General features: G+C 27.3%; 1 protein-coding gene across 1 annotated transcript in view; it reads left to right on the top strand.

Moving 5' to 3' along the window:
• LOC107449745 (inactive phospholipase C-like protein 2) overlaps positions 1–24,845 on the top strand; it is a 44,283-nt gene that overhangs the window by 7,608 nt on the left and 11,830 nt on the right. Inside the window, exons 3-16 of the mRNA XM_087168299.1 lie at positions 866–1,072; positions 3,002–3,041; positions 3,137–3,266; positions 4,233–4,345; positions 6,466–6,529; positions 7,029–7,122; positions 9,282–9,399; positions 9,932–10,017; positions 10,565–10,682; positions 13,917–14,088; positions 16,933–17,016; positions 18,472–18,568; positions 20,924–21,103; positions 23,439–23,620. Coding sequence (XP_087024425.1) covers positions 866–1,072; positions 3,002–3,041; positions 3,137–3,266; positions 4,233–4,345; positions 6,466–6,529; positions 7,029–7,122; positions 9,282–9,399; positions 9,932–10,017; positions 10,565–10,682; positions 13,917–14,088; positions 16,933–17,016; positions 18,472–18,568; positions 20,924–21,103; positions 23,439–23,620 — 1,685 coding nt within the window. The remainder of the gene's footprint in view (positions 1–865; positions 1,073–3,001; positions 3,042–3,136; positions 3,267–4,232; positions 4,346–6,465; positions 6,530–7,028; positions 7,123–9,281; positions 9,400–9,931; positions 10,018–10,564; positions 10,683–13,916; positions 14,089–16,932; positions 17,017–18,471; positions 18,569–20,923; positions 21,104–23,438; positions 23,621–24,845) is intronic.

Raw genomic sequence — 24,845 nt, 5'->3', positions numbered from 1 at the left:
CCAACAAATTTTCGTAGTATTTTTATTTCAAAAATTTGCAGCCTGTTTTGGATATATTTACTCAATGTCTTCAGTGTTTTCATCATAGAAAAAAAGTGGGTGAGAATTTCTCACCCTTTCTCAAAAACAGGGTGAGATTTCTAAAAACTAAAAAAACACAAAAACTCTTGAAAAAAAATTATTTCTTTAATTATAATACATTTTTAACGTTTTCTATTTTTTAAAGCATTGAATATTTTTGGTGCATCATCATAGAAGATTTTGCCTTTACAAGGTATTTGTCCATCTTACATAAGTGCATAAAAAATTTGAACGTCTTACATGAAGAAACCTTACCTACGGTAAACACGTGGTTGCTGAGAAATGTGTTCTGAAAGGGGTTCCGTGGTTGTGTTCTGTTGTTCGAAAAGGTGCTGAACAATACTGGTAAATAACGAAGCTAGATAACGGGGCAGATGTTGAAAATAATGAAAGATCCAGGAAGAAAAGTTAAACGGATTTTATTCTAAATGGCGTAATTCGAAGCTTTTTCTATAATGCGAGAAATTAGTGAATTTTGAAATTTATTTATAGAATGTGCGAATTTCTCGCGGTAATAATTTTTTAATGCAAGAAAAGAAAAAAATATGCGAGATTCTCGCGCTGTAGTGAAAACACTAGTCTTACTTTCACTGCTTATTTTAATTTGATTTTAGAAATTCACTATTTCTACAAATTTGTAAAATTTACCCTCTAAACCTTTTTAATTTTGTGTGGCAGTTAGTTCAAGTTTATTCATTATTTAAAAATGTAATTTATAATTTTTGCTGCCTTTTTTAATTGATTTTTAGTTTTGATTTTAATCTTAAAGATTTTTCTTTTTTAGTTTTAGTTAGATCAATGAAAGAAGTCAGAATAGGCAGAACAACAGATGTTTTGAGAAGCAAGGAAATTTGCTGGACGTACTCAGAAGATTGTGCATTTTCAATAATATATAATGACACTTTTGAATCATTAGATTTAATTGCATCATCTCCTGAGGAAGCTAATATATGGGTTACTGGGCTAAATCTACTTATAAATGCTACTAAATGTAAGATATTATGCTATTTGTTATAAAAATATTTCTTTATTGGTAATATTTATGCTTCTCGTATGCCCTACTGTCAGCCGTTACCAAATGGTGTTCCGCAGAACTTAAGGTTTCTGTGGAAAAGTTACAAAAGGCTCTGTGATTTAGGACTTTTTTTTAACTAGTAATGATTTTTTTTAACTTGTAATCGGTTTGTATCTAATCAATAATCCATTATTTATTTAATATTAAGGTTATTTTTATGAAATTATTTATGTAAAATTGCAATAAAATTGAAAAAGGAAATTTAAAAAAAAAAAAAAAAAAAAAAAAAAATTCCAATAACAATGCTTGCTATGCTACAAATGCATTTGCTACAAATTACATTTACAAATTATTGCTCCTGTATTTCTCATCGAAATTAACCAAAATTCGAAATAAATTAACCAAATTTAAGAATAACATTTTTTTTTCTGATACCCTTTCTTACAATTTATAAAAATTCTTTTTCAAAAATAAGTCGCCTTATTTTAATCAATTTCAATTTAAACTGCTTTAACTACTTAACTTATACTACAAAAAACGTGGCCTCTGCAGACTTGCAAATTCAAGTGCTTAACAGAAAACATAATTTTTAGACTTGTTGACAAAACAATGAAAAAATTTCATGCACATTATATGTTTCTGAATTAAATTTTTATAATTTGCATACGTAGTTCCGCTAATGAATGTTTTTTTAAAGTCTGGGTTCCCCCAAAATAAGTTTGATTGTTTAGGGCTCTGTGACTGTAAAAAATTGGGAATCGCTACCCTACATATTTGAAAGCAATGGACTGTATTTTTTTTTTTTAATTTTGATAATATTTGGTTTTATATTGATTATTATAGCAAGTAAAATTGCTAATTCTAAAAATTTGCCTCCAGAATAAAAGAGATTAAATTCCATAATAATCAGTAAAAAATATCTATAATCTATTTTACATTTATTTTAAATCTATACTCAGTGTTTTTATTTAGGGTGAAAGTGTGATTTTTAATCTAGGTTAAATAACTAATTAGGAAAATAATTTTAAAATGTACATTTAAATGTTTTTGTTTTGATTAATATGCAGTGAAGTTTTTTAAACTACCTTTAAAACCAGAAAAAATTAGATAATTCAAACATTGGCTAAAAAAAATTTGGACATTTTAAATTTTTTTTCTGGAATCAGAAAAAGTCACTAGTTTAGAATAGTATCACCTAAGAAAGTAATTTGCTAATTTTAACGTGTCATTCATTATTTTTTTTAACCTACTTTTATATCTTCTAATATTTTATTGTTTTATTTAACACTTAAATTTCTTTTTTTTATTAACTAAAAAAAGTCACTAAAGTTTAAGTAGCGCCATGTTTATTTGCTATTCATCTGTAATTTTCTTAAAATACAAACCAGAAAATTATGGAAACTTCATTCTATTGTTTGAAAAGTAGTCCTGTTCTAAAAGTGTGACTTTGGGAGGAAATAAATTTAGTATTTTATCTTTAATCTATAAATAATATTCTGTAACAACATATTCTGTAACATGTGTTGTTTTCAAAAAATGGTTTTACGATCAGTAGCAAAAATTATTTTTAAAATAATCATGTTTTTTAAGCTATCATATTCAAAAGAGAAATTCTGAAATAAATCACTGTTGAAAAAATATGTAACTGTTATGTCAGTTTATTATTTTATTGGATTTTTAATTTTTTAAGTGATATATAGTGACTACATATAAAAATGTAAATCAGGAGGAAAAATATTGTCTATTTTGTATTCATTATTACTAAGATAAGTGACATATCATTAGTCACCTAACAATTTCATAAATGAGAATAAAGTGGTTTCCATTGTGGGTTCTGTTTTATTTTGCTTTAATGTTTAATGATTTTTTTCTCAAATTTTTAAATTTTATTTTTTTAATTTGCAGCTCCTGATTCCTTAGATGAAACTCAGAAGATGAGAGAAAAGTATCCTTTTTATTAAGCATTTTTTCTTTTAAACAAATTTTAATTTCCAATTTTATGTTCTTTTATTGAGTTTATGCCTTAACACAAATATTTAGATGGCTAAGAGAAGTTTTTGATCAGGCGGATACTGATCAAAAAGGTGTTATCAGCGAGGGAGATGCCATATCATTAATGACCAGTATTAATAGTGCTTTGAGCACTGATCGCCTGCATCAAAAGTTCATGGTATTTACTCATTTTTAAATAATTTTTAAATGTGTATTTTTATATTGATTAATTATAACAATGTATTCAAATCAGCAAAGCATTCTTTTAATGTCAGTGACATAAATTTATGTCTATAACTGAAAAGACATGAAATCAAAAGTTTAACTAACAAATTTTATTTCTAAGCTTTTATGCTATTAAAGTAAATTTAGAAGAAACTAATGCTTTTTAAGTTCCAAGATGTTACTACATTTGACCAAGACATTTGTATGAAAAATGTTTGTAGTGTGTAGTTAAATTTTAAGATTGAAATATATTAAAAATTGCACCTTTCTTGTGAGCCTTTAATTGTTATTATTATTATTTTCAATCTAAGCAACATGCAATGCAAACATTATCCTAATGTCATAGAAAGATGAAATACGCATAAGAACAAAAAACACTAAAACAAAAATAAGCTAATAATACAGGAGTCATATTATTTAAATGTTTTCTAGCATCCCAATAGCTATTCACTAGTGAAATCAGTAGAAATGACCATAACACTCAGACAAAAAAAAGCCACATCAGTGCTTTTCTTACTTATCTTGATTACTAATTATATATGCATATTTATTTATTTATTTTGTACAGTTTCTCTAAATGTTGGTTAATTTTAAAAAATTTAAAAGTTTGTCTCATTTAGTTAAAAAAATCTTTTTAAATGATTAATTAGTAGAGAATTTTAAATCAAGTATATTAAACTTGAAAAAAGAGATAAAGGAAGATAACTTTAGAAGAAAATTTTCAAAATTTCGGAGTGAAATGGTGTAAAACTAAAGCTTTTGCCCACTTTATCATTGCAATGGATACAAATGAAAAAGAACTATTTTGAAATGACAAATTATGTGAACAAGACAGAAAAGTTATATTTTAAAAACATTTTTGGAAAACATTATTGATTAGTAAAAAAACTTGAAATTTTATGACAATTCAATTTGATAGGAGTTTGATCAAGGTAAACAAGGAGAAGATAGGGGTCGAATTGACCAAAGTGCATTTGTAAACCTCTTCACTGAAACATCAACAAGAAAGGAAATTAGTTTTTTATTAATTAGGTAAGTGAGTACTATTGCTTAATTGTTTATTTTGATAGCAAATTAATCTACGATTTCATTAATCATATTTTGTTTTTGTGATGTATTCTATCTCTTTCACAGTTTTACAATCCAAAACATTTGTATGCAACATACCTTTCAACAATGACAGAAAATTAATTATAAATAGTAGTTTGTAGTACTAAAGAAGCAAGGTCATTCTAATGGTCGAAAGATCAACATATTTTGCAGATTTTATGAACAGGGCAGTATAGTAAAAAATATATATATTTATTATACTACTAGTGAAGTAAACCCAATTGCAGAATTTCAAAATTGAATCTTCAGCACTATCTATTTAAATCCAAATTTGCCTGCAACTTTAATGTAGAAAGTCAAAGATTATTAATAATGAAATTCAGCTTTATCTACCATACATGCAGTAAAATTTGAAAATATAGGTTCTTAAATTATTCATGAAAACTTAGTTGTTTAAATTTAAGTTGAACTTAATTGATTCTAAAAAAATAGAATGAACCCCTATAAAGCTAAGCCTGATAATCAACTATTAAAAGAAAAAGAATTCTTTTTTTTCTTTGGTGTTCTCTCAATTCAAATTTTTAATTTTTATTCAAAATAAGTTGAGAGATGCTTTAAAAAGGAGTATCAGCAATTTTCCCCCATCAGTTTTTTTATTTTTAAAGAACAGAAGTAAAACTTAGAGGAAAAATAATCTGCATATTCTGTAATAATAATCCACTACCATGCTATATATTTTGATGAGACTTGTCACTACTGAGTTAGAGATTGATCATTCTCTGGTTCAGGTCAAAATTACAATCTGTGGTTGAATGAATGAATGATGCCACTTAAAAGCAAGAAACGTGCCCTCTGCCTTTAATTTGCTTGGTTTCACCTAGTAGGTTTGTTGGTATTGGCAAGTAGCATTAGAAACAACAACAACAAAAATATTTAATATCGAAACTCGTTACCTTAAATCATTTGTTAAAAAAATCAGTTTAGAAATAATCTGAAAAAATGCTACTGTATATTTTTCACCAACAGATGTTTGAATGTAGTAATATGTCTAAAAATAATATTTAAAAAAAATATTAAATAGTTCGTCTAAATACGAAAAGTGTTATTTTGAATCACATTTGTATGTAAATATTAAGTCTTTAATATTTCTTATTTTTACCATATACTTTGCTATCACTCATCCTAAAACAACTTTAACAATTATTTTCACTTTGCCAGGCTCCCTAGATGCTAAAACATAGTAGTCTAGTTTTTTTGTTTAAGTAATGTGCTCATAGATAGTCCAAAACTGCCTGATAATTCAACAGTGCTGAAACTGAAAACGTCCTAAGTTATTGAAAATAATGGTATCAAAGTACTCACAATAGTTTTAAAAAAATGTCAGTGTATCTTATTTATGTGACTGGACTTATCAAGTAAAATGAATATAATTTCATTTGTTTCCTTTAAAAAAAATTTAATTTTTGATAAAAGAAATTTATATCCTTTACAAATTATATAATGCTGATGTTTGCCACTTATAACTAACACTGGATGGGTATAAAAATTTGACATGATATGTTACTATAATGCCTTTATGTTTGGTTATGCTCATCTTCTTTCTTCTCATTTTCGTAAATGTTATGCGTTGACTTTGTAGAAAATTTCAGATTTTGCATTGGCAAGAGCAATAATATTCTTTATATTTGTTTATTTTTTAAAATCAAGGTATAAGCACGTATTTCAATCTCCTGTAGTTTGATTGGTTTTTGTTTGAATGAAAGAAAAGAATTTCAATTCTACACACATTAAAATTTCATGCATTTATCCATACATATTCTCTTTTTTTCTGTTGCCAATGTTAAAAAAAAAATTGCTTAAACTGGTTATGAGGTACAACTTAAGGCCTGATCTTCGAATTTCATATGTTGGGCCATTGTGGAGTAACATACTATCTTCTCTCTATGAATTAGTTTATTTTTAATTATTTAATACAATTATTTCATTATTATTGCTACTGTGAAGAAACAAATTCTTTGTTAACAAAAATGTCGGCTATTTTATTTTTGTCTCAATTAATTACAGAATGTGTAATTGAAAGCTTTGCAATCTTATTTTTATAGGTTTTCTGGTAAAGACTATTTAACACTTGAAGATCTTCATTTATTTCTTGAAGGAGAACAAGGAGTAAGTATTTAAAATGTCTGAATACTAAAATAGCAAAATTTCCTTCATAGTAAAAAAACACTGACAACTTTATTTATCTTATATTTACATTATTTAATTGTATTTTCCCTCATCTGACACAGAATCATTTTCAATCTTTAAAAAAGCAATAAAATAAAGTATTTTAAGGACTTATTTTGCCAATTTTAAAATATTTCTAAATTTAATTTATTTATGCTGTTGTTTTATGACAAATATTCGCTACATCTGAGCTATATGTTAAGAAACATTTCAATTTCAATCAGGGTTGGATTTTTGACATCGAAATCTCATTTTTGACCTATCAAAAATGTCAAAAAACAGGAACAAGTTCCTTTTTCCTTATGGGGAACATTTTATTAAAATTTAAATCATGCACATTACTCGCATTATTGTTACTTCTATAATTATAAATCATGTTTATTTAGAGATATTTCTATTTGCGTTTTTTTATTTATATTTATAAATATTTATCTTTCAGATGATGAATGTTACTACTGACAAATGCTTAAAAATCATTGAGCAATATGAGCCATCTGAAGAAGCTCGTAAAAATAAGCAGATTCTAATTGATGGTTTGTGAAGCCTAATTTCTTTTTAATTATTCTTTGTAAAATTTATAACATTTGATGATATTTAGATTTATATATATTTATTGATGTATTATTATATCGATATAATTTTTTTTTATTTTTATATAGTGCTTATTATTTAAAACTAGTTTTATTATGATAATTGAATACAAATGGTGCGATCACTCCTGAATTGAGTATCTATTTAAAACTAGTTTATGATAATAAATACAGATTACACTATCACTCCTAAATTGGTATAGATGAGCAAAGTTTTAGACCTAATCGTAAAATACACAATGAAAATCATACAGGGTTCCCATGGATCAGGGAGAGCAGGGAAAACCTGGAATTATCAGGGAATTTTATTTTTAACTCTAAAAAGCAGGGAAGTTGCAATTTTTTACAAAAAACCTGGAAAATTCCTATATTATACCTGGAAAATAACCAGTCTTAGAATTGTCAATAACAGTAATCAGTTATAGAGATTTGATTTAAATAATTCTAACATCTATTGCAATTATTTTTATAAAATTCTACCTTGAAACTTTTTCATTTTTCATTCTATTATATGTTTTTGCTCACAAAATTTGTTATTACAATTTGAAAAAATCAAAGTTTTCTGAAGAAAAATGGCATGGTATAGATAAAATATGGTATGGATTTTCATTAAAATTTATCTGATATGCCTGGAAAAGTCAGAGAATATTTTTCCAGGAATTGAGTGGGAACCCTGATCATAGATTTTACAGTCATTACCAAAACTGTCTTAGATTATCCAAAACTCGCCACATGACCAGATATTGTAGAAATTCTTTTAAGCAGTACTAAAAGAATGAGAAGCTAATAGCAAATTATACAAAAAAATTAGCATATTAGTTTAACCATAATCAAATGATGATTAATGTCCCTAAAATATATAAATGAAAAAATAATTAGTTTGAATCCTTTTGTCTTAATTTGTTCCTGTTAACCTGTAATTTCTGTGAACTGTGCTAAACAGGTAAAAAAACGGCAAAAATTTATTATTTGTAAAAATAAAAATTAAAAACACTGCATAATTAAATTGTACTACTTATGTTGTAATTTAATTACTACATAATAGCACATCTTACGTAATAGCACATCTACATAATAGCACATTTTTAGGATTTTATATTTTGCACATTAATTCCCTCTTATCCTGTCCAAAACACTAACCCTGGTAGCGATAAAAAGAATTTTCAAGAAAAAATAAGATATTTAAAGATTAAGATATTTTATTTAAAAATTTACTTTATAAAACATCACTTAGACAAAGGTTTAAATGTGAGCTTAATATTGCATTACTATAACAGCAATTAAATGTAAAATCTGTTTAGCATATTCCATTTAATTGCCTTCAGACATGTAATTTACTTTCTTTGTTAGATGAAAAAGCCATAATAATTAAATTTTAAAAAAAAGCAATGGAAATTATCACTTTCATTCTTTCTATAAAACCAAAGCAGACACTTTCATCAATTTATCAAAAACCAATCAAAGAGTTTTGGATAATGAATATTTTACAGTACTTTATTGTCTTCCAAAGACATTTAAGCGATTTCAAAAATTCTTGTTAATTATTAAATTATAAGTGCAAAATAATTTTCTTATTTTTTAATATTTCTTTCGTGTATATTTTTATTTTGTGTTGTATTAACTTTAGTAATTTCATTCTTAAAATAAAAGTGCATAAACTTTTAATGAAATTTAAATATTTTGCATTATTCTCATATATCAGATTTTACATTTTTTTTTCTTCGTTTGACTAGTGTGAAATAATTTGAATATTTTTTTAATTACATATTTTGGTTACATGTCCAGGTTTTTAATTTTATTGTACTTATTTTGTTGTATTGTATTTTATTATTTTTACTTTATTCTACTCTTGAGAATGAAATGCATAAAATTTATATATGCTTTAATATTTTTCTCTGAACTCTCAATGTTTGAAATAATATTTTTTGTTTGTTATATTTTTGAAATTAAAATTAAAACATGCTTTTCTATCTATTTTAGTGTTTTTCATAAATCATGACTAATTCCCCATTCTTTTTACTTGTATTCATTCAGTTCATTTCAAATTTTATGTGCTTTTATATTTTTCATAAATTTTATTTTTATTTTTTGTGCTTCTCTAGGTTTTACATTGTTCCTTTTATCTGATTACTGTGATATTTTTGATCCTATTCACCAAAGAGTTTGCCAAGAAATGACTCATCCGTTTCCCCATTATTTTATATCGTCATCTCACAATACGTAAGCTACCATTTTTTTTTCTTCTTCATTATTTTTAGATTTTCATTTGTGAATATAATATCATTGAATATTTATTGTCATTTATTAAATCTTATCTTTTTTCAGGTATTTAGCATGGCTGTTAATATACCATTTCATATTAAATTTCCATGAACATCTTTTTAAATATATATTTTTATTTAAGAGATTAACAAATAGTTTTTTCGCAAATAATTAATACAGGAATGAATGTAATCTTTGAACTGTGGAATAACTCTACTTCAAACAAAAAGAATTTTAGGAAAGTGTGTGGTTATCTTTTAATTAATATACTTTACTGTGTAACTTCCATAAATAGAAAATTTTTAATTTTTAATGTATCATGCAAGGGTATGATAATTTTAACATTGCCTCCACATGATTAGAATGAAACATCTTTTTATAAGGATTTCAAATATTCAATGCCTATGAGATTTAAAAAATATCATTTGTTGATTTTAAAAAATTTAATAACATTTTTACCAATTATATTTCCTTATTTTTAATATTTCAGCTACCTTTTAGAAGATCAATTAAAGGGTCCCTCAAGCATAGAAGGCTACAGCTCTGCTCTTAAACTGGGTTGTCGCTGTTTAAAAGGTTTTTGTTGAAATTTATATTATTTATACAAATTTCATATGACAGTAGAATTCTATTTATTTAAATTAATCAGGATTATCTAGATAATTGCTTAACTAATTAAATTGATGCTAAGCAATTTTTTCATAGCATGGAAATAAAACTGAAGTTTATGGTAATGAAATTTATAACTTGTTAATTCAATGCCTATTCATCAATTTTCTTTTAAATATTTATACAGGTTTTTAAATCTATGTTAAAATACATTATAATCCTTATAAATTTCCTATTACTTTTTCATATTAGGTTATTGCTATATAGAAAGAGAGAATTTTTAGAGCATAAATATTGATTCTTCATCTTATATAAAATTCTTGTTTCTTTTTATAAGAAAAAAGTTAATTATAAAATAAAGGTATTAAAATTAAAAGTAAAGGTATATAAAAGTTAATTATCATATCTGGCCACATTTATCATGGTTATATTTTTTTTTATTCGAGCAATTTTTTGAATTTTGCACCTAATTTGTTTTCTATCCTGTATTTTCTGAAATAGTATTCTTTTCTAGTGGATTGCTGGGATGGACTGGAAGGGCCAGTGGTTTACCACGGAAACACATTGACATCAAAAATTCCACTTGAAGATGTATTGGATACCATCCTAGAATTCGCTTTTGTCACTTCTCCGTAAGTTCTTGTGCTCCCAGGGGCACACCCTTTTATGTAAAAAGGCTTGGCAAACCCTGGGCTAAATTCTTCTTCTTCCCTTTTGTAAAGATCTTATAGTTGTTAATATTTATATAATTTTTTTAAACTGTTTTAATTTAAAGAAATGTTTTGTTATTTTTATTAAATGTTTCCAAACAGATATTTTTATCAATTTCTTATTTTCTTAAAACAAAAAAATATTTAAACAGTTATTTTAATAACTTAATCCTCTTTATGTTATATGTTTCTATTGAAAAAAAAAATTTTTTATGATTTTTCAAATATTTCTATGTGCAGGGTTCCCACGGTCCTTGAGAGTCCTTGAAAGTCCTTGAATTTTTTTTGGCTAAATTTAGGTCCTTGAAAGTGCTTGAAAAACGTCTTAGGTCCTTGAAAAACTTGATAGGTCCTTGAATTTGTCCAATACTGCCGACGGCCCTTTTTATAAAACACCCTCGGATCTTTCTCGTTCTTTCTGTTTTGTTCCTGAGCTCTCTCATGTGGTTTTTAACGCCACCGTTTCTAACCGGACCTAGCGTCTTGGTGACTGCCAAGCGCGGAGCACAGCAGACAATCAATGCGTTTGGGGCGAGACTCCACTTCATCTTCTGTCGCATATGCTTAGATCTTCTTTTTTCTTATCGAAACTGGAATACTCTTGAATTTCGTAACAATATGTAACTTGTAGTTTTCAATAAATTTGCCGTTTTACCATCCGCACTTGTCCTTACGTTTGCGTCATTTCAAAACTTTATTGTAAAGCGTATTCGCAAAGGCACGGCTTCGTATTTGTGTTATGTAGTTTAGACTAGTTATGCCTGGGAAGTGCTATTTTAATCCTCAATGGATGGATAATCAAGCTTATAAAGAATGGATTTTATCGATGCCCGAAAAGAAATTCAAAGCCAGGTGCCGATTATGCATGAAGGAGATCAATATCGCAAAAATGGAAGAATCTGCTCTGAAATCACACATGAAAGAAAGGTAAAACAAAAAAGCATTCTCATGCCCCGAGTTCTCCTTTTCCAGAGACATCAACATCTAATTCATCTGGTGTAAATACTCCTTCAACATCGTGTGCCCCATGTGAAACAAACTTTAGTGGCCGAGGTAACATTGTCTTCTTATCTGGTCAAAAGGAATGTGCTTGATGCTGAAATTCTCTGGAGTCTGAAGTGCATCACTAATAATTATTCATGTAACTCCTGTGGAGGGATTAGTAAATTGTTCTCCAAAATGTTTGCTGATAGCTGTATAGCGAGAAAATTTTTTTGTAGTGCCACAAAGTGAGCCTATTTGGGCTCCTTTGGATTGGCACTATACTTCAAAGGGATTCTTATAAATGAGCTGAAGAATGTTGATTGCTACACTGTACTCTTTGATGAGACGTTAAATCAGTCTCTACAATCTAAGCAGATGGACATTATGGTAAGGAATTGATAATAAATTTTGCACTAAGTATCTTACCTCCCAATTTATGGATCATGGAACTGCAGAAAATATTTTGTCCTCTTTTTACAAATGCATGGATGATGGTTAAAAGCTCTCTAAAATACTTCAATTATCCATGGATGGACCCTATGTCAATTGGAAATTCTATTAGAAGCTTCAGTGTGAATTAAAAGAGAAATATTCCCACCAGATCATATTCATTGGCAGTTGTGGATTACACATAACGAATAATGCTTTTAAGCATGGTGAAAATGGGATATGTTCCTTCTAATTTTTATTTTCAGAAAGAATTGTTGCTGCATAACATTTAGAGAAGGTTGTGTAAATTATGGATGAATAATTTCAGAAACGATGTTTAATAGAGGAGAGGAGGGGGTTATGGAATAGTCATGGAATATGGAATACCTAAGATTTAGCTCTGTCTTTCATGCAGCCTTCACATGGAAATACACAGGATTAAAGAATTTCACCATTAACACCTCATTACCATTAGTTATAGATTGTGCTGAAAATGATTTTGTGAATTAATATGTAAAACCAGTAGGGTTGTTTTTAAAAAAATATAAATTTTAGTCCATAATACATATACTCTCTTCTCTCTATATAGGCAAAGCATTTAGGTATTATATTTGAAATTAATTATTGCCACAACAAGCATTGTTGCTTCTAGTAAAATAGAAGAGAATAATTTTTAAAATTGGTCTTAGATTGAGGTCCTTGAAAATTTTGTTGAGGTCCTTGAAAAGTCCTGGAAAGTCCTTGAATTTCAATCTCATCATAGAGTGGGAACCCTGAAGATATTATTGTAATGGAGAGAGACATTTTAATACTTATTTTTCTTTTAATTCTTACTGCTTCATCTCGAACAGTTTTGTGCTTCAATGAGATTCATTAATTATATTCTGAATCAAAATATATTAAAATAATAAAAGTGATAATACTTTTGTGTGTTAACGCATCAAAGGAATTTTATTATGTTTTATAACCGGCGTTAAATTGTCAAACCAATTCTGAATTTACAATTAGCAATGTTCATTTCCGTAGCCTTGTAATTTTGAACTCAACCCAGAAGACAAGGGAACTCTTTTATCAAGCATTGGGACAAACTAGCCTTCATGGAGGACTTTTTTAGGAAACTGACCTGCATTTACATTACCATAAAAATCTCTAACGGCTAGCACTACAAAAATCTCTAACGGCAAGGGCATTCAAATCCAAGATTTGTCTATCACGGATACTAGATATTTTTACGTAAGCACTGTGGTCAGTGCAAGCCTGGAGCAAAATTAATACCAACTCTGAAATTTGGAGCTGGTCAATCATATTTGGGGGTGAATGCTCTATTCTCTGAGCCACCGCTACTCCATTAATGGGATTGAGTACTTACAAAGATTAAAAATCCCCAATCTAGAAAAAAAATCTTATATTTAGCTAGTCCTTGGGTTTCAGTAAAAGAAGACAGCCACCTACTAAGTGGCTTAATAATGTTGAATGGCACTTCAACAAAATTAGCGCTGAGTAGACAACAATGGTGGCTGCTGACTGGGACAGATGTAGCAAGTTAGGTTGTTGTGTCAAAAAAAAGCAAATGAACGTAATGACAACTCTACATTATTAGAGGGTTGTGAGTATTGCTGCAGCAATAGCTGGAACTTACTGTCCAGACATGTATTGTGCATTATTTTTATTTATAATCTTTTATTGTTCTTTTTCCATTATAACTTTCTTTATTTGTAATATATTAGAGTTTTGTTTTCTTAGGTATCCACTCATAATTCATCTAGAAAATCATTGCAATCTAGAGAATCAAGAAAAAGTCACATCACTATTTATAAAAGTTTTTGGGGACAATTTGTATATGCCAAGTAAAGATGGATCTTTCAAAATTTCCAGTATGTCTCCTGAGCATCTGAAAGGAAAAATTATTATAAAAGTATGAACTTTTTCCTTATTATTTGCTTTAATATTATTAGTATCCTCTCCTTCAACTCTGTTTATTATTTTTTTGCACATATTACTCTACTAGTTTTAGTTAATAATTAAGTTTTTCATAAGAGTTCAGTTTTAAAAGATTGCAATAAAATAAATGCAGAATTTAAAATTGATTTTATTCAGTGTAACATACTGTGACGAAGGATTATATTGAGAGAACATTCATTTCCTCGATATTGATTTGCCATACCATTTTGATCTAGACAATTCTCTCTCAAAACTTCCTGAATTTTGTACCATTTTCAGATTGTTTTTGCAATTAAGGCATTGTTCAAAGTGTAAGGGTGTGAAAATTACTAACAGTTTCTGTGTACTGCTATGTATTTTTTTATTAAGAATATTCACAATCAAAATGTGTTGCTTAACTTTATACCAAAACAACTATGTGTGAAATTTACCAGAGCCCTCTAATCTGATAAATAATGAAAATATTTGGAACATTATATCCAATTTTCTAACAAATTAATCTCATAAGAATTAACTCTTTTTGTCTCGATGTGTGTCAAACGCCCGGCCAACTAGATTTTCCCAAGTTTTGACGGGCTTTTCTCCCCCCAAAAATAAAAAGTCATAAAAATAAGGTCGCTTCTGCAGAACCTTCTTTGATATTAGGGTTTATCAATAAAATTAAGTTTCGTTGTAAGACTGGATAGTATTTTTCCTTAGTGCAGGGTTGCCACAGGCGACTAAAATGCGACTATTTGCAACTATTTTTGACCTGTGGCAGCTATGGCAACTTTTTTTGCCTGAAAAGGCTAAAAAAGCACCTATTTTCAGAAAAAGGAGACTATTAGGAGACTTTTCTGTTCTAGCAATGTTTTTTTAGCATAAATTAGGTTGACAACCTGCGGCCTGCAGTAGCTTCTGAACATAATGATTTATTTTTCTTAAAAAATTAAAAATGGAATTGCAAATTTGAGTCATCACTTTTTAATGCACTCAATTTGCGCAAATTGTTTCTCAATCGCTTTTTCAACAGTTATTGCTATGAAATTCTGCATAATTTTAAAGAACCTCATTTTTAATACGAAGTTATGATGAGTGAATTTCAAATTTTAGTAATCACTTTTCAATATATATTTGATAAAAGGGAAAATTAATAGAAAGAGTATGTTTTTTTTTTCTGAATAAATTCTAGCATTTAAAAGTATTTAATTTTCTGCAAATATACTCATTTTTTTATATAAAAATTTAGTGCTAGAACACTAACTTTTATTTAAAAATTATCATATTGGCCATCAACTTGACTAAATGGATCATGGTATATTGCAATAAAGTCATTTAATAAAATTTTAGTTATATTATTGAAAAGTTTTTGTTCTTATTTAGGCAACTATTTTCATAATTTTAGATGACTTTTTTCATGCTTTAGGCTACTAGAAGCTACTATTTTGTTTATTTTTTTCTGTGGCAACCCTGTTAGTGTTTAGCTGGTAATTCTGATTTCAATCACCAAAAACTGGAACTGTATTTTTTCTATTTATAAAAAAAATTCAGAAAAGATTATTTATTCAAAGATTATTTAAAATAAAAATCTTTTTTGATACATTTGAGTAATGGTTAAAACAAAAGATTTTTTATTAAAAAGAGTATAAATAAAAGAAAAATAAAAAAAAACAGAAAGCAACGATTTTTTTTAATACAACCCTCGTTCGTTCCTGAAAAGTCTTTGGTTTCAACTCCTCAGCACTTCCCATTGTCGGGGAGTTGATTATCGTAGCTTGCAGAAAAAAAGGGGAAGGAAGTTAGCGAACAAATTCTTGGATATTTCGGCAATCTAAGTGAGGTAGGGAATTTCAGATCCCAGGAACCAGAGAGTTAAAAGAGCTGGGATTTTATGAAATTCACTTTTAGTACTAATTTTTCAAAGAGAGTAACAAGTCAACAAAATTTTTATTACCTGAAATTAATTAACTTTTTTAGTATGTCAATTTTTTCAAGTATCTAAGATTCTTTTTACTTTTAGTTAAATATTTTGTATGCTATTTTTTTTAAAAAAAATAAAAGCTTATTTTTTTGAGGAGTAGAAAACTAATTTACTTATGAGCTGTATTCAACCGTTATCATATAGATAACCGTTTCGACGATTCAAATAACCGTTTTCATATAGACAGGGCTGATTGTGCTCCGGAAAAATCCGGATTTTTCGCTAACAGTGATCCGGAAGTTTCCGGAGATCGAAGGTCCAGACGTTTAAAAAAATCATTGATCACAGAAGTTTCCGGAAATCAAATTTTCAAAGGTGGAACTTAAAAACACAGTTTATTTTATTTGTTTGTAAGGGAGAGCCAGAGAGATGCTCTATAAGCTGATATTCATGATTAATAATCATTTTTTATCATTAAATAGTTGTTATAATCATAAACTCAAAAAAGAAAGACCTATTTGTAAATTTTAATTACTTCTCCAGGCCATCATAGGTATGTGTAAAATTTTAAATATATTTTAAGTAAACTAAGAAATATTGATTAAAATAAAAAAAACCTTGTTTAAATTTTTTTCAAATTTTTCAATTTAAACTGTTTTTTTTTTTTTTTTAAACTTAGGAAATTTTCCGGAATTTTGACTTGGACTCACAATCACCCCTGATAGATGAAAACAATCTATGTTAATTCATTTGCTGATATGTAAACCTATTTCTATAATGATATAACTCTGCATGCCTATAATGAACTTGTTTACAGATACTATCTTAGCACACATGTTGTTAAGCAGTATTTTGTTAACTTGCTAATTTTTATTTATGAAGTAATTTATTGTCTATAAAACAATCACATTTTTACAGGGTAAAAAACTATCTCCAAACTTGTCTGAACCTGTTGGAGATGTATCTGATGAAGATGAATACCAAGAGTGTACCAGCAGTAAAGTATGTAAAAATATGTATCATAGTTTTAAATTTCAGTATATTAATGTCATTTTTAAACTTTCGTTACCTCTGTTAAATTTGTTATTTTTTTGTTTGCACATGGTTAGTTTTGTAATACTATCCATGTGCAAACAAGGTTTAGGTTTTAAGGTAAGGTTAGGTAAGTTTTTTTTAGGTTTTATTCCAGAGTTTTTGTAAAGGGTCCTGTTTTTAAAAAGATTTACTCATAACTTTCTGAATTTGAAATTTCTGTTGAATAAGTTCGTTCAGTCAGTGGATATGTAAAAATAGGGCCTCATTTTTTGGGGGGTAAAAACCATGTCTTTCAGAGAGTTTTATTTTTAAAGTTATCAATTAAAGATGCCATCAAGTGCATTCTCGAAAGTAGTATATTTTGTAAGGAGTTGATTTCTTAAACAAAAAATATTGTGAAGAATTTATAGGCAAGATAAAATATTTTGCGAAGGGTTTGTTTTTACAATAAAATAATTTAGGTGACGTTCAGTTTTAAGATAAAATATTTTGAAAGAGTCTATTTTAATGATAAAGTGTTTTGTTGAATTTTTCTTTAAATGAGTTTATGTAGAGGTAATTCTGTTAATTGTTAAAAATATTTTAATTTATAAGAATATAGTGCTTACTAATACAAATTTAAAAATTCTCATTATTGCTTTTTAACAACATCAATTTAATAAAATTGATACTGTTAAAAAATCTCTTCATTAAGCTTATACTACCATATTTAGTGTATTATTAATAAATATGGTGTAAAAAGTAAATTAGTTTAAAATTACATACATTTTTTCATCAAGTTCAGTAACACTCTTGAATGAAAGAAGCTATTTTTATTTAATATTGGAAAACTCTCTGAATAATTTAGCATCTTTATTTATAATAAAACTCATTAAAATAACTATTTTCATTTATAAAATTAAATAGTATACTGTTCTGTTTTTGTCCTCACAGTACTAATTTTTAATCGATAAAATAAAATGTAATGCAAAAAATATAGTTTTTTTGCATTATCTTTTCTTGTGAACTAGCTTTCTTTTGTAAATTTAATTTTCAATATACTTACAAAAGATCATTTGTATATTCTTAATTTTTTATGATACATGGTAAAATGGGCAAATTAAAAAATAATCTTAATGGAGATCAATCTGAAATAAAAATTCAATCTGTTAATTTATATTTATGTCTGTCACTATATATTACTATTTGATGAGAACTACTATGCTATTATAAATGAAAATTACTATATTGCTTTATCATTTCCAGAGTTATGATTAGGTATGTTTTTTTTTTACATTGTTTTTGAAAAATTCTGGAATTCGAAAGATGTTTTAGTACTAGTTATAGTATTTTATAAATAATTACCGAAAATTTGTCTTTAAATATGTTGTAACAAATCTACAAGTTTATTTTTTCTAAGATTAGCCTCTCTTTTTTTTTTAGACTATGCTGAAAAAAATCAAGCTCTGTCGATCTTTATCTGATCTTGTCACTTTAACGCGAATACGATTTTGGGATATTGAACTACCTGAAGAAATACGTAAGTTTTAATATTAAAATTTCAATTTAATATTAAAATACTTTAAAGTGCCTTAAGTTACTTTAACCTTGTTGCCTTAAACTTTAAACTTGCATGACTGTAAATGCAACATTATGCAGCATGTAAACGCAACATGACTGCAAACGCAAATGACATGTAAGTCAAGATTCCAAATTATTTTGTTGTGTTAAATTTCAAATTTTCATGATTATCAAAACTAAAACAAACACGTTGCTAAGCAGCCTATTCTCATATTTACATTTTGTTAAGCAGAAGTGCAGAAAAAAACATTTTTTTTCTTCTTAATTTTGTAGTAAATTGTACTTGGCAATTAATGGAGAAAATCTGATTTGAATGTCTTAAAAATTGAGAAGTTCCCCGCAATTCACCAGGTCTTGATCAGGGATTTTCTGCAAATTTTATTTTGGTAGTATAGCAAATTTCACAACCCTATAATAACCTATAATGAAATTTGTGAAACCACCTTAGTTTCGTTTTAAGCTTTTTTTTAAAAGTACATTTACTTGGAAAATTGCTTAAAACTTTTTAAATTCTTAAGATATTCAAATCAGTTTTTTTTCAATTAGTTGCCAAATATGATTCACTGTAAAATTATGAAGGAAAAAAATAATTTACATTTTTTCTTGCACATGCTCTTTAAAAATAAACTACTTAAAATAATCATACTTTGCCTAGTTTTTAACAAATTTTATTCAAATTGTTTAGGAGTAATTTGAAATTAATAATTTGGTAATTAATTTTAAAGTACTCCGAAAAAATTGTTTTAATGAATATTTTTAAAGTTATATCAACAAAAAAGAACATAAGACAAAAAAAAATTAGTTTTTTAAAAAAATGTCCTTATCTCCATAAGCTTGGTTTAAAAAAATTTTTGCCATTATTGATATAATATAACATTGATATAATAAGTAAAGTAATTGATACAAGTTACAAACTTATTGCTTGATTTTCTGGCATATGGTGTTCAAAAGCACTTTTTTTTTTTTTTTTTTTGATGATTTCCTGTCGGTTCTCAAACCTTTGAAAGCTTCTAACCTGGTTGCTAGGTATGAAAAATCCCATTAGCTAAACATCTCTACAGTTACAAAAAATTCCTCTTAGTATTTCTTGAGAAAGTTTAAAAAATGTCAAAAACTGAAAGTGTCTTCCATTATTGTAGGGAAGGTATTTTCTAATAATGTGTTACGATTTTTTATTATTTCTATTAATTTATTCTAATTTTTAAAAAACTTTTTTGAAAAATACTTTGCCGAATATTTGGCCAAACATTCGGCCAACTAAATATTCGGCAAAAAGGCTGAATTTCAAATAGTGGCCGAATATTTGTTATAGCCCTATTCAGAATATCCCATTTGGTAAGAATAGAAATATGGAATTTTAAAAAATAGATTTAAAGAATTAATTTTTGCAAAAAACATCTTTTATTTTAATTAACTATCTAATTAATTAAATAAAATATCTTTTTATTTAATTGAAATTGCAAAATTTGGTAGTTCCTATTCATGGAATGTCTACCGATTATATAATTGGTTCAGCTATATGGTCTTATCCACAGAATTCATTGTTTCAACCTTTTCATATTAACCCTAATCATATCAGAGAATTTTTAAATAATAAATTGAGGAATCGTCCATTTAAATAATTTTTGTAAAAAAAATGATCAGTAGCATATTCACCATGTTTTTATTTTGAGATTATTAAAGCCCTACTTTAAAATTATCTGATTCAGGGAATCTTGATCTCAATTATAAATATTAATTATATATTGGTATGAGGAAATATGAACTAATTGATATGGATATTTTTTCAATGCAACAGTACTATAGAATTTTTTCATGCATTGATTTCAAAACTGTTATGAGTTGTTCGATCTTAATATATTTGAAACTTTGAAAAGCTGTTAAAAAGAATGTATTTCAAGGGAACAGGAACTGCTCCCCCCCCTCTCGCACAACCAATCTTCCACAAGATCCAATTTTCCACATCATTGATTTGTCAAAACTTAGAAAGCCTCAAAATGTAACAGGTGGTGATCTGATCCTCAGTTTTGTGACAAATGGACTAAAACCATTCTTCCTCCTAGATCTTCAAATGTAAATTGACAAAAAAAAATTTAAATTCTCAAAATTAGTTTAACATTCATTACTGCAGAGAATTTATTTCACTAATTTTAAGAACTGATTTCAGAAACCTATAGTTTTAAATTTAAGTGAAGGTAGGAAGGTTATAAAAAAAATACTAATTTAATGAGTTGTCAGCTTTTATATCGATTTTAATACTTTGTTTATTCTTATTAATGTTTAAAGGAATTTTTTTATGAAATTTTCATTTTAGAACGGCTGGCAGATGTTTCTTCCTTTTCTGAAAACATGGCTTCTAAGCTGGCTCAGTGCTCGGCCGAAGAGATGGTGAACCACAACAAACGGTACCTCACTCATGTCTTTCCAAACAGTAACCGTGTGGATAGCAGTAACTATAATCCTTTAGAGTTTTGGAGCGTTGGTTGTCAGTTAGGTATGTCGAATTTGGAACTGTTCCTTTTTTGTAAAGAACTGTAAGAATAGTTTGAACTTATTGCTAATGATATTTTCCAGCTGCAATCCTACATTTCAGTCCACATTTTCATACTTTTCAAAACTTAGAATTTAATTGAAAGGAATTAAATTTAATGATATAAAACAGGGTGTTGGATTGAGTTTCATATTATATTATTGAAAAATAGAGTGTCAGATATAAGAATTTTTTTGAATTATTTATATGGTTTTTAAATTTACAGGGTATCCGCACACCTGGAAAGTCATGGATTTCGGTATTGAGAAAAATTTGTAATGATTTTAGCTATTTTTTTAAAAAAATCATGGAAAGTCATAGATTTATGTCTCCGAAAAATCAAATTTTTAAAATTTAATCCCCCCCCCCATTTTCACAGTGTTCCGAATATTTAAATTTGTTAAAAATCCCCACTCACAGTCATATTTTATTAAAATATAAAATGTTTTTATCATGTTCTTTAAAAATTATTGTGTTCTTTCAAAAAATTAAAGAAAAAACAATTCTAGAGGGAATTAACTTTAAACTTCTGAGATTTCAGAATTTTTATTATTATTTACTTTTTTTATTTTATCAATTTAAAATTCTAGCTGATGCTAGCCAGTCATTGGCAAATTTTTTTAATTCTGAAATAAGAACAGAAAAATCAGAAGTATTTCTTTCCTTTCTGATGAACAAGAAAAGTATGTTTAGAATATAATTCTGCAGTAAAAAAGAAGAAAAAAAAATTTTTGCTTTTATATTTTTTCAGCTATTTTATTGCTTCAACTCTTTCTTTACTCTGTTTTTTGAATTTAAAATCTTTAAATATTAAGATGCAGAGTATAAAAGTTTTGGTTATACCTATAATTTCAATCAATGTTTTTATAATGCTTTTTTAAATTTATTGTTGTGTTTTTGTCAGAGAAAATAGTAACTTTGTTAAATCATAAAAAATTCTTGGAATTTGTCATGAAAAGTCATGGATTTGAAAATCTAAAATGTAACAGATACCCTGAATTTACATTTTGGCTATATAACAAATGAATTAGGAATTTAGATCGAAGTTAACTCAAGGGATTCACTTTAAATATACTAATCTTAAATTAGCTTTGCCTAATTGTTAATTGGAATAATTTCCAATTTGACTTGTAAATTTTCTTCTCACCAGATCTTTGATATTATGCATTATTATGAAGTTCCATTCTTAGTTTTTAGAATGGAGTGTAATTTTCAGCTCAGAAGATCTTTGATATTACGTATTATTATGAAGTTCCATTCTTAGTTTTTAGAATAGATTGTAATAAGCCACATTTAAAAATTATGTTGAAGGACATTTTTTCAGAATAATTTTGGTGAAAAATGCCGCGAGTTCCATATTGGCAGTATTACTCGTATATGCTGAGTATTGTGCTGCTCTCAATTAAAAATTTCCATCTGGAGACAATGCAAAGGAACAGCTTGATGTAAAAATACCTTTTTCATAAAAAGTGTGGCCTTTCACTATATTGCCCCTTACCCTGTAACTGGTAAGCCCTACTAACAAATACCTCTATAATTTGGCATTAAGGAAAAACTCACTGTTAATAGAAAGGCAATGAAAAGAAAGTTAATCGAAGTGGACTTTAGGGAGTTAAAAATATTCCAATCATATGGGTTTTAAAGTAGTTGGAGATGCTTAAAAGAAGATTTCAGAATATGATTTTAAAAAAATTAACTATCTTACTCAAACATTAATTACATTTTTAAAATTTTTTTTGTCTAAGCACATTATTATTTACCATTTTTTTAAAAATCTATTAATCTGAAAGCTTTATATAGTTCAAATCAGGCAAAATTTGAATTTTGTGCCATTTATGCAATAAAATGTTGTTTACTATAAAAAAAAAGACTGGAATATTAGAAAAAGAGTGCATCGTAATAGAAAAATGCATTTACATTGTTAAGCAATGCTGAGTCATTCCTGGGGTATATAATTTACCATTTAGGGATTTGGAGCAAGAGAAATGTAATGTGATTGCAAAGCCCCTTCCCTTTGCCCTTGTTTATATATATTACTTTATGCTCATAACTATGTACAGAAACTCGCAACTTTTCATAAAAATCTACATTTTCTGCAAAAATTACTTTTTGCATGATTTTTGCAGCACCCTGTATCTTGTATAATCAAATCAACTTATATTTTTGTGAGTAAATAACCATACATGTGATTTAAATATTAATTTGCTACATGCACGTTTTTTTTTATAAAAATTAAAAAATTTATTTTATTTTAAAAAATATTTATTGTGGATTATAATTATCCTTTTTCATATTTCAGTTGCTATGAATTATCAGACTGCTGGGCTTATGATGGATATTTACCAGGGTTGGTTTCTTCAGAATGGAAATTGTGGGTATACCCTCAAACCTTCTTTTCTTCGGAACAATATGTGCTTGTATTCAGGTGGATGTTCTAAAGACCCACTCCCTGGTGTTGAACCAACAGTTCTTTCTCTCAAAGTAAATTTTTAAAACTTACTTTTCTTTTTCAATCGTTATTTTACTAAAAACATTGTATTTCAAGTGGTTTCAGTAGTACATACGAAATGTCTGTTATAATTGTTCTCTATGCTGTACAATTATATAACAATGTAAATCAAATCTGTCAAGTAGAGTGATTTCTCTTTCATTCAAATCAAACCCTCCAAAAGGTTTCTTTTTGTAGGACATGTTCCTCAAAAAATATTAAAATTAAAAGAATTAGCTGGTATGATCATATATTGCCAGAATAGATGGGGGAAAAATCCAGTTAAGAAGATTTTTGTTTTAAGGCACTTTACTAGTCAGAAAAGTGCAAGGCCAAAACAATGATGATTTGATTCTTTGGAATCAGACTTTAAAGTGATTGGGGCAAGAAACTGAAAGTTCCGATGCAAAAATAGGTTGTTTTGGTAGAATGTTCAACAGAAGAATTTATCAAACACAGTGATGATGTTCTTCAAAACTCTTTCAACTAAGCTTGAATTAATTCTTTCTTTTTTTTTTAAAAAAAAAAAATACAAAATTATGTAAATTTTGCTCTAAATTGTAAAAATTTTTAGCAAATGAGCAAAAAGTAGAAAGTGGTAGCTATAGTTGAGTTTTTATCATTGAATAAACTCTTTGGACTGATTAAAAAAACATTCAACTTATAATTATAAATTGCAAAACCTTAGCAACTATGATGGTTCAAACCAGTCGCTCTAAATTGCTCCAAAAATATGACATCCGTGAAAGAATTTTGTTCATTGCATCAATTTGACCAAATTGATCCAATTATTTCCAAAATCAATGAAAATTTCTACTTCAGGCTGTTCCAAAATGTCAAACATCAAACCTCATCACTGAGAATATAATAATGTAGAAATATATATAACATCCCTATATTTCTATATTTAGGTGAATATATATATCCTACATATATATATCCAAGCACACATTTTTTCTTCAAAAACCAAGACCCATGTAACTAGTTTGCTCAATGTTAGTTTACTACAAATTCCTAATATAAATCACGTGTTTAGTTTGTGTATAGTCTTCTGATATATTTTTTTTCATTTCGGCATAGTTTGTTTTATTGGTGTAAAGGCCTCTTTCAATTTACATTAAAAGTTGTTAAATTTAGTTTTTAAAATTAAATGTTATAGGGGTTTATGATTCAAATTTAAATTCATATTTTTTTATATTGCATGCAATTAAATTACAT

This window comes from Parasteatoda tepidariorum, chromosome 7, assembly GCF_982258835.1.
Source record: "Parasteatoda tepidariorum strain Cologne lab strain chromosome 7, Ptep-v5.0, whole genome shotgun sequence".
NCBI classification, from domain to species: Eukaryota; Metazoa; Arthropoda; class Arachnida; order Araneae; family Theridiidae; genus Parasteatoda; species Parasteatoda tepidariorum.
This window is presented reverse-complemented; position numbering and strand designations above follow the sequence as displayed.